Consider the following 10567-nt stretch of genomic DNA (forward strand, 5'->3'; position numbering starts at 1 on the left):
CTGGGATCCATAAATCAACTCTTAACTGCCGCCGCCGCTTCTGCTGTTCGGTACTCGTTACCACCTAGATGATTTTCCTCATAAAAAGAAAACCTTACTAATGGACTACCATCTGCACTGGCTCGCAATCTGAATGAAAAATCCACTATGAGTCTCCTTCGCAGCTCCGGACGCCAAATCGGTTGGCGCGCAGCGAGGAAAGATAATAATCGTGAAAATCCATGAAAACAACGCCGAGGTCAGTCCCGGCTGGCAGTGCGAAGTGACGACGCACAGTTACATTCCGTCTTGCCGCGAATATCTCGCTCTCTCTCTCTTCCTTTCGAGTGCTCCCCGCTGCCTGGTTGCCTCCGTTCTGCCGTGGGATGGTAATCGTACGCACTCGGGCAATGGATTTTGTATTAATGTATGGCTGCTTGTTGATTGCTTCTAAATTGATTGGTTTGGTTCTGTTTATTTCTCGCCTTGTTGTGAATAGCCGGCAGCAAGAAACGCTGTAAAAATAGTGTAAAGATTATTGAACTTTTCAATACACAAAACACAAAGTTGTATGAGCGAGCAAAAATAATCCTAGTAATCCAGTTTTTCCGTGATCTGGAATTTGACCAGTCAAAAAACTAGTAACTCAACTGCAGATCAATTGTGTTTTTTTATTTCACTATGAACAGAACCCGCCCGTTAAACCGTTCGGCAGTTCAACCGACTAACCGGGATCTCACGGTAGGCTTGGTAGGAGCTATTATTTCCTTGGCAGCGACGCTCTACCAGAACATGATGGTTGGTGATCAAACGAGCAACGCCCTTCTGATGCAGTCCCTGGCACCTATTAAACAAATGTTGGATCATTTAATGCGCAAGATTCGAGCCACTCCTGTCAGAGCCCAACCCCCAGCTACAAGGCACACCTTCACAGCCGGAACGCGTTCAGCAACTTTGCCTCCATTACCCAGCCGAACGCCAGCTCGTGGTGTAACATCAAAACCTGCGACCGTAGTTCGTCATCCCAAGATATCCAGTACATTTAAAGCGTCTTCAACGATGGATAGCAGCCGATCGACCGCGTCAAAGCCCTCCTTTGTAGTGCCACCTGGGTGGCGCGAAATATCCAACTTGGACGACTGGATGGACGATTCGATGGACAATTCGGACGATATCTATCCTCAAATGGACAGTGACGCCATGGATGAAACTCCCATGATGAGCGGTTTTGAGTACTCCCAAGACCAGGATTACTACCCATCGTACAACGTCGAGGTTGCCGATTTGGAATCAAGTAAAACCTTCCAACCGACTTTCCAGAGCACCATGCATTTCGGACCAAGAAACGCAACAACCAGCAGACAGTCTCCTTTGCCGAAGCGTGTGACCGAGCTGCGACGTTCCGAACCGAGCCGACAAACGTTCCGACAAGCCGACGGAACGTACGCAGTACGTGAGACGATCAACACCACCAATCCGGACGGAAGCTTCCAACGGATTACGAAAACTGTTAGTGGCCCCGATGTTTCCATTATACAGAATTTGAATGAAACTGTTGACCTACCCAGTCTGAATCGAACCTATGCGGGATCTGACGCTCCAAACGCCACATTCGCTGTACCACCGACGGCGCCAAACGGCGGCAATGTGACATTCAAAGTGCCATCAACCGCTGGACCATCCAAGTAGGCTCGTAGTTGGTTTCGCAAATTATTTTCTGGCAGTTCATTTTATATTTTCTTTGTTTTCTCCCATATTTGGATCATAATTTCCTGCCGAAAAAAAATTCTCGTGCAATAATAAAATGGATAGTGAAAGACGCAAACTAGACTTGTACTTACTGCTGTGCCAGTCCGCCACTGCTTTGCTTTTGTCACTGATGAGGGCCGCCGAGTGCAGCAATCCCTCCGTAGAGGTAGCGGTCAAGCAAAAGGTGTTCCAGCTGATGAAAACCTTGCAAGTGTTATTGCGAGACCAATCGCAGAACGGTTCGTACCAGGCGGATCAAACACCATTGAGAACTAGTAGGAGTATCCGGGATATGAGTGCAGCTTTCAGACGCTCTCGGCCCGGCCTACAAAGGTATAATACTGCTTCTTCGTACCAAGCAAGGTCACTCGGAGAAAACCCGCAAATAAGAGCGGTAAGTACCTTACTGTGATAAGAAAGAGAATGTTTCGTCAGAAACAATTACTCTTGCACAGAAAAGTTTGTTGTAGTCCTTCGGCTATGATATTGTCTTCTATATATTTATTTCATAACAGTGATAAAAAGCCAATTTTATTGATTCCCAATGTCTGTGTCTCTACTATAACAAATACAATACATTTTGTATATTGGAATATTCGATCGAAAATTTCTGACTTGTATATTTAACAGGGATGGTTTCATAGAAATCTGTTGATATACATTTAACTGTCGCGTCCTTTTGAAGCCGACTTTAAGAGTATATGGAAAACTTGGGAAGTTGATTGATTAATTCATACCTCTAATATAACTACAATACTACCGTGGAACGCTTAAGCGTCACATGATACAAAATTACAAAATGAGAAAAACGCATTTTTAGTTTCAAATATGCGTTTATTTGTTTCAGTGTGACAAATTAACTTCGATTTTTTTCAACTTTTCTGAAATAAAAATCATAATAGCGTTGCACCGAATAATAGATGGGAGAAATAGTTTTTTGTGGAAAGTACCGAATTTTCAGTTTACAGAATAATGGTTTTAACTTGAGCTTGTCTAGGGTAAGTCACATTGAGTCAAAAATAATTTGGTTTTTAATTTTTCTCATCTCATCATCATGTTTCGTTGAATATTCGGCCGTCTGTTCAGCCGAATGTTCAACAGAACATGATGATTAAATGTGAAAAATTAAAAACCAAATTACTCATGAATCAAATTGGATTACCCTAGACAAGGCCTAGTTTAAATCATTATTCGATAATCCGAATATTCTGTAATTTACAAAAATATCTTCTTCCCAGCCCTATTATTCGGTGCATCTCTATTTAATAACCTAAAAATGTTAGAATAAAACATGTGACGCTTATGCTTCCCAGAATAAGAACTGCTCGATATTTTGTTGCTATCCTGTTTGGCAGCTATTATTATTTTTATGGCATGTGAATATTTAGCTTCTAAATAAAGTTTTTTTAAACACACAACAAAAATCAGCGCCGCAACAAATCGCGAAGCTAATGTGATTGTAGACATAAAACAACTCTAAGTATAAGCTCCGCTCACAAATCATTCTTTTTTTTAATAGGAGGGAGGATTTTCGTAATATGAAAGTAATTACTTATATTTATTCAAATTTCATATTGTATTTTCTCATACCAATGGTGACATATCAACACTATGACATATGTTTTAAATTTTATTATATTAATAAACTTTAGTTTTTTTTTTTTTTTTTTTTAAGGGGGGATTTGTTAGTAGCTTAAGTATTCATGATAAATATTAGTAAATAATGAGTATGTGTGTCCAATCACAAATGGTGACTTCTCAAAACTGTTAGAAATTTGTAATTTTAATTGTTAGGATGTGTTTGCTTTCGCAGTTAGGACTTATCATTCGTGGGGATTTAAACCTACTTGTCGGAAAAGGGGAAGTAAACTTACAACTAACTTAATTGCTAACTTATTGGATATAAAGAGAGCTTATCGTAGCAATTGAGGATTGCAACGATTTTTGTCGAAAATTGTTAATAATTTTATTTGACATAGCTTCTAATGGTTCAACACCAGTAAGTCTATGTAATTCGAGTGTACCAAACCAAGGAGGACGCTTCAAAATCATTTTCAGAATTTTATTCTGAATCCTTTGGTGCGTTTTCTTCCTTGTTGAACAGCAACTTGACCAGATCGGTACAGCATAAAGCATTGCTGGTCTAAAAATTTGTTTGTAAATCAAAAGTTTGTTCTTTAAACAAAGTTTAGAATTCCTGTTAATGAGAGGATATAAACATCTCGTATATTTGATGCACTTGGCTTGTGTACTCTCAATGTGCTCTTTGAAAATAAGTTTTTAAACGTGGGGGTCTAAGATGAAGATTTGTGTGTCCACGCAGAATGGGGCAGCCCCTTACTCCTGTCCACGGTTCGAATACGGGTTGAAATGATGACTGTTTTAATTGACGGATTGACTCACGCAAAGTACGACTCTTTTTTTGTTTCAGCGTGTCATTTGGAATTAGATACGTACACTTCATTTGACGATATTACTTAAACATACGTTCGACGCAGTGTTGAATCGGAATCAATCACATCAGAACGCTTTTTTAAGTTTGCTTCACCACAGCAAACATAAAATAGCGTTTTTGCAGCTGACGCATTTACTATTACCGAGTCTTGTGCCTTGGAAAATTCGAAGTGAAGGCTGGAAGACAGCCATTTGTGCCTTCAATACAGTTTCATCTTAAGTACGTCACACAAGTTTTGATCAATATCACCCCTCGCCCCGTAGCCACTCAGGGTAGTGAGACTGGCGTTGACATCAAAAAAATATCTTAAAAATGGTATGAATGAAATATAAAGTTAACTATTATCTGAATCATTTTTTTTGTATTTCTAGAATTGTCGATATTGATCAAATTTGAGAAGTTTGAGACCCCTTTCTTCGATTGGCGGATCAGATGGACCCGGATTATTCTGTTCCTTGCTCTACTTTGAAAGCTTTTGGCAATAATTTAGAGGAATTGGATAAAAGACATGATTATGTACTTTTATTACTATATTTATCAAGAAATAAAAAAAATGGTTCATATAGCGGTCAGAAATTTGTTCATTGGTTCCGACTAGAGGCTACTTCTGATAGTTTAAATATCGGTAGAACTGATATAAAAATGCACTTTTACTAAATTACTAAACTTAATGAAACTTCAACTTTTTACTGATTGTAATAGCCACAAGAATAGTGACAACACACCGAAGCAGAACACTATAGAGAAGTTCAAAAGTTATTCCAATTAGTTTATTCTAATAGCACATAAAACAATCAGATATCTTTTATGTACATAACAGGACGCTTACACGTAGAAATATTACAGTTAATGACGACAGACAGAAACTTACAATTCCCGGAAGAAAGGTTAAATACACTCAGCCGAAACGTGAGACAGTAGACAAACTTCTGTTTTGATTTGAAAGCCGAAACACCATAAATTTTGTATTTAAGAAACCAAAATCATCCACCTAGCGGTCAGACCCAGCCTTTCTCATTCAAACATTTATTTGTAAAATAGATTCACATGAACGCTTCAATTCAATAAATGTATATTTTCCTGAAATCGAATGTCACGTCTTGAATGTCAAAATGACAGAAAAATACCTGGAGTTTATTTCTGACAAATGATATTTGGCTAAGTCGGATTACCGACCCTTGGGCATAATCCCAGTTTCGGGAATATTGAATGATATTTAACCATATTAAGCTATATGCGGAAACCGCAAGTCGTCATTCTAGATTTCAAAATGATGTTTAAAGACGGATTCTGACCGCTGGGCATTACATCGGTTCTTAAAAAAAAACCTCTATTGAATGGTATTTGCTCAATTTACAGTCGAATAAAACTCAGAAACGAAGGGAACAATATCAATGAGATATAGGGTAGGGAACATATTTTAAGCAGCTTATGCAGCCTCCAGTGCATTGAGATAAAATACTCGAAATGTGTAAAGTGAAATACAAACATCACCTTTATCAACTTCTTCGCTATCTTTTTTGTGTCAACACTTATTTAGCAATAGTCAATCGAAGTTCTTAATCGAGGGACATTATCTCAATCACCCCAACCCATTTTAAGCAGTTTGCTTCTGTTTTGCAGGGAATTACTTTAGCACCCAAATGGCGCCTGAATGGCGATAATTTAGGCTGACTTTTCCGATTGATGTTTATACAGTGGTTTCTTCATGATAATCGATATTTACGTATTCGTAAAACAGCTAGTTAATCCGAGTGTACGTTTCCTTCATTGAAATTGTCGATATTGATCAAACTTCAAAAATTTGAGGCCAGTTATTTTTTGACTGATTGAAATAGGCGCCACTACTGATTATGTCGTTTTACACCCTACTGCGTGACGAAATTTTATATTTATACATCAAATTACAGGATGGCGAAAACCTGGAAACCCCTGGAAAATCAGGGAAAATCAGGTTATATTATTTTCGATCAGGGAATGCATGAAATATGAGAGAAAACTGAAAAACAATCAGAATTTTTTTTTTACTGAGAAACTATTCTTTGTTAAACGACTTTTCAGCGCTAAAACGGATTTTTTCAATATAAAACGACTATTACCGGGTTTCACTGTTTGGTGTCCCATCCCATCGAATACTTTTGACGTTGACTAACGTCTATATCGAAGTTAGGACCCTGAATTTAAAAATCTAGTAATTCAACCAGGGAAAACCAGAGAAAAGTGGTCAGGTTTTGAGCGCATATTTTGCAGTCATCTATAATCAGGTTTTCGAGGTTTTGGCATCAATCGATCAGAAATTCTTTTACGGTTAAATTTATGTAACAAAAACAAACTATTGTTTGAGATACACTATTGAAAAATTGGTAATTAATATCGATTGTCTAAATCATACCGCGCAGCCAATCACTACCTCTCTTCCCAAGCACAGTCGACACTAACGGATACAATCGATCTGACTTTGTTGTTGTCACTTTCTGTTTCCGATGTTTATGCTGCTGCTAGCGGAAAAAACCTTGCAAATATGCATCTTTTTGTTGGTGTTAATTTTACGACAGCGGCCGGCGCCTCATCATTCTGATTCCAAAACCGCACCAGTGACATGCGGACGCTAGGTGATAGCAGCTGAAAGGAGGAAAAACAAAATAGTACCGGTCATCTTCTTGCCGGTTTGACCCGTGATGCTGGTGGCTACTGCAAAATACTAAAATGGCTGGAATTCTGGACGGAAACCAGTAAACAAGAAATCGGCAACTGGCACCTTTTGGTGCCTCGCAGTTTTATAATAGAAGCGGTTAGTTGAATTTTATGTTTTACAACTGCTGTTGCTAGCGGAAAAAAACCTTGCAAAAATGCATGTTTATGTTGATGTTAATTTCACGACAGCGCTAGGTGTTAGCAGCTGAAAGGAGGAAAGACAAAATAGTACCGGTCATCTCGTGCCGGTTTCACCCGTTATGCTGGTGGTTGTTAGTAATAAATGGCTACTGCAAAATACTAAAATGGCTGGAATTCTGGACGAGAATAATCGGAAACTGGTACCTTTTGGAGCCTCGAAATTTTGTTACAGAAGTTTTGTAAAAGAAGCGTTGCAATTCCCTCTACTATTTGCTTCAATGGAATATTTGTTTTTAAGAATACGGTAGTCAACGTCATGCGGTCGTGTCTTGAATACCACCCTCATACTTTTTCATTGGGATATCAGAGTTCCGTTCATCTGCGTTGCATATTTTTGTTCTCAATGCTCTGAAAATATCAGGGAAATTAATGTTATATTTCAGGGAAAAACAGGGAATTTGTTTTTGAAAACGTTTTCGTCACCCTGGATTAAATCATATGACATGTCTACAGGATTACAGTGTGACAAGTAGAAAGAACCGGAGCAACAGTTCCTGCGGCTACGAGTCAGACCAAGACCAAAACCGATTCCGGGATACCAGAGCTGCCGGACGTAAGTGCGCGAACAAATACCTCGTGCTCAGCAACGTAGAGGACAGTAATGTTGGAAATTCTGTAAGAAACTAAGACTAGTTTAACAGAGTCAACAGCAAGAAGTTCGCAATGCTAGTGATGTCTAAGGACGGGAACCTACTAACTGACAAAGTGAAAATTTCAGTGGATTTAAGGTGAAACCGGACGTGGTCGCGATCAACTCGAATTTTGCAATCTAATTTTTTCTTGATTTATGAAGACTACGTACATGAAACTTTGATCAATTGTTTTCACAACTGTTGCATGCCTGAAGTAGCAATTTGAGTGCTGTTTATTAAGTGGAAGCCGAATTTTTTACGATCAAAATACAGAAGTAAAAAGAACTCTAACCTCAAAATTGTATAGGAAAAGGCCACAATCCCGTTTCACCTTAAAAGCAGCGTACAACGATACTGAACAATTTTCAGCTATTTTCCATACCGGAAGTCGTCATGTTGAATTTTCAACTGGCGCAAAAGGGATCCATTTCCATCCTTAGGGCATTATGTCGGTTCTGACAATATTTTACAAAATCGGATATCACCATCATGAACTTCAAAATGACGTCTAGGGTTGATTCCTGGCTTCTAAGCATCATCCCAATTCCGGGAACACTCATATTGTATGATTTTTGGCCGCTATAGGCTGTTTCGCAGAAATCAGAAGTCGCCATCTTGGATTTCAAAATGGTGTTTGGAGTGGTTTAACGATCCTTAGGTATCATCTCGATTCCGGGAATACCCGTATTGGATGGTATTTGGCCATTATAAGTTGTATTCGAAAAACCAGGATTCGCATTCTAAATTTCGAAATAGTTTCCGAAGGCGGACTGTGACCTTTAGGTATCATCTTAGCATCAACAAACCCAACGGCTACATATCAGAGCCAAGAAAAGTTCGGTGCGGTCTTTTGTTAGAAAAAGCACGAGCACAAAATATTCGTACTTAGCAGCGTAGAGGACAGTTATGTTCAAAATTCCTTAAAGAACTTTATTATACCAGTTAACCACTCCAAAAAATAACATCAAAAAACCTAAATTAATCCACCTAGCGGTCAGACCCAGCCTTTCTCATTCAAACTTTTATTTGTAAAAATAGATTTACATGAACGCTTAAATCCAATAAATGTATATTCACTCTTTTGGTTCTAATATATTGATGTTGTAATCTATACATATAAAAATGCAGTCCGGTCTGTCTGTCTGTTTGATCCATATAGGCTCGAAAACTACCAAACCGATCGACGTGAAAATTTGTATGTAGGGGTTTGTGGTCCCGATAAAGGTTCCTATGATAGTTTGAAACTCCTCCCTCTTCTGGAAAGGAGGGGTCCAATACGAATGAAACATACATTTCTGCACAACTCAAGAACAAACCAAGCAAATGAAACCAAATTTGGCACGTGGATGTTTTAAAAGGTAATAAATATGTCCATAATAGTTCGAAGCCCCTCCCTCTTATGGAAGCACATGCTTCTGCACAAATTTCTGCACATCTCGCGAACTAATCAACTGAATGGAACCATATTTGGCAGGTAAATGTTTTTGGTGGTAACAAATATGTTCCATAATCGACCTCAGGCAACATTTTGGATTGTAAGATAGCAACTTCCGGTTTCTGGAAAACAGCCAAAAATGGACGATTTCCACCCAATATAATAATATCCGGATAGAGAAAGATACACAGGAGCTAAATTCAACCACAGATACAATTTTGAATTCTAAGATGGCGACTTCCGGTTTCGGGAAAACAGCGGCAAACGACCAAATACCACCCAATATTGGTATTTTCGGAATCGACTTCAGACACCATTATGAATTGTAGGATGGCAACTTGTGGTTTCTGGAAAACATCCAAAAATGGCCGATTTCCTCTAACGTGAGTATCTCCGAATCTAGAATGATACACAGTAGCTGAAATCGACCAAAGACCCCATTTTGGATTCTAGGTTGGCGACTTCCGGTTCCTGGGAAACAGCGGAAAATGATCGAATTACACCCAATATGGGTGTTTCTTCAACCAGAATGACGCTCAGAGACTCAGAAAAGTCCCTCTTATAATAAAACTGTTCTGAGTAACGTATAATAGTTCTCTTCAGGGAATTGTAATTATGACGCGGTCTTGGCTGGAGGAACGAGGTTTCGATACGACTCCTTCCTCTTGACAAAAATATAAGTCCTACTCATAATAAACCTGACCAGAGGTGAAGCATTGAGTGCCTCTTCAGGGAATTGTGATTGTGACGCGGTGTTGGTAGGAGGAACGAGGTTTCGATAAGACTCCTTCCTCTTGACATAATAAGTCCCTCTTAGCCTCTTGGCCAGAGAGAAACGTTAGGTGTAGCTTTAGTTCAGGGAATTGTAATTTGGCGATATTGGTAGGTAGGAAAAGAGGCTCGGTACACAGCCACATATCAAATTGTTATGAAGTTTGTTATTTGTAAGTTTGAGAGATGACTCGTTCGTATGACACTAGTTATGTTCAAATAAGTCATGTGAAATAATAGACTTTCATTGTTTTATTAACAATTTAATACATAACGGTGGCTTAAGTTCAACTATAATCAAATGAAATGGGAACGTATAGGGCAGCGAAACTTTGAAACCACGTGTTCAATCATAATTCATCAGTTAACAGTTAACTAGCCCGCTCATCTGATAATAATATTGATCAAATCAATTGTGTCGTTTCTGAGATAATGAAGCTTCGTGATTTTCACATTTTGGTACTTTACAGACGAAGTTACAGTCCGATTACAGTAAAATTCAATAGGGTGTTACGAGGCAGCTAGACTTATTAATTGACACTAATTTTGTGGAAATCGGGTCAGCCATCTCTGAGAAAAGTGAGTGAGTCCAAGTAGTCTTCGGAATATGTTCCTTTGCATAGCTGGATTTCACATTTTTAAACATAACAG

General features: G+C 38.8%; 1 protein-coding gene across 1 annotated transcript; it reads left to right on the forward strand.

Annotated features, from left to right (window-relative positions):
• Positions 1-319: 319 nt before the first annotated feature.
• On the forward strand, positions 320-7705 carry LOC129719528 (uncharacterized). The gene is made up of 3 exons (XM_055670923.1): positions 320-1664; positions 1792-2122; positions 7532-7705. Exons 1-3 carry the CDS (start codon positions 661-663, stop codon positions 7703-7705), a joined length of 1509 nt encoding a protein of 502 aa, XP_055526898.1. The 5' UTR covers positions 320-660.
• The last annotated feature ends 2862 nt before the right edge of the window (positions 7706-10567 follow it).

Source organism: Wyeomyia smithii, chromosome 2 (assembly GCF_029784165.1).
Source record: "Wyeomyia smithii strain HCP4-BCI-WySm-NY-G18 chromosome 2, ASM2978416v1, whole genome shotgun sequence".
Classification (NCBI taxonomy): Eukaryota; Metazoa; Arthropoda; class Insecta; order Diptera; family Culicidae; genus Wyeomyia; species Wyeomyia smithii.

What these genes read in the sequence shown, in the direction of transcription:
- LOC129719528 (XM_055670923.1), top strand. Translation starts at nt 661, where the DNA reads ATGAACAGAACCCGCCCGTTAAACCGTTCGGCAGTTCAACCGACTAAC. An exon ending in TCAACCGCTGGACCATCCAA is followed by an intron (nt 1,665 to 1,791) that starts GTAGGCTCGTAG and finishes TAAAATGGATAG; the next exon opens with TGAAAGACGCAAACTAGACT. An exon ending in AAAACCCGCAAATAAGAGCG is followed by an intron (nt 2,123 to 7,531) that starts GTAAGTACCTTA and finishes ACATGTCTACAG; the next exon opens with GATTACAGTGTGACAAGTAG.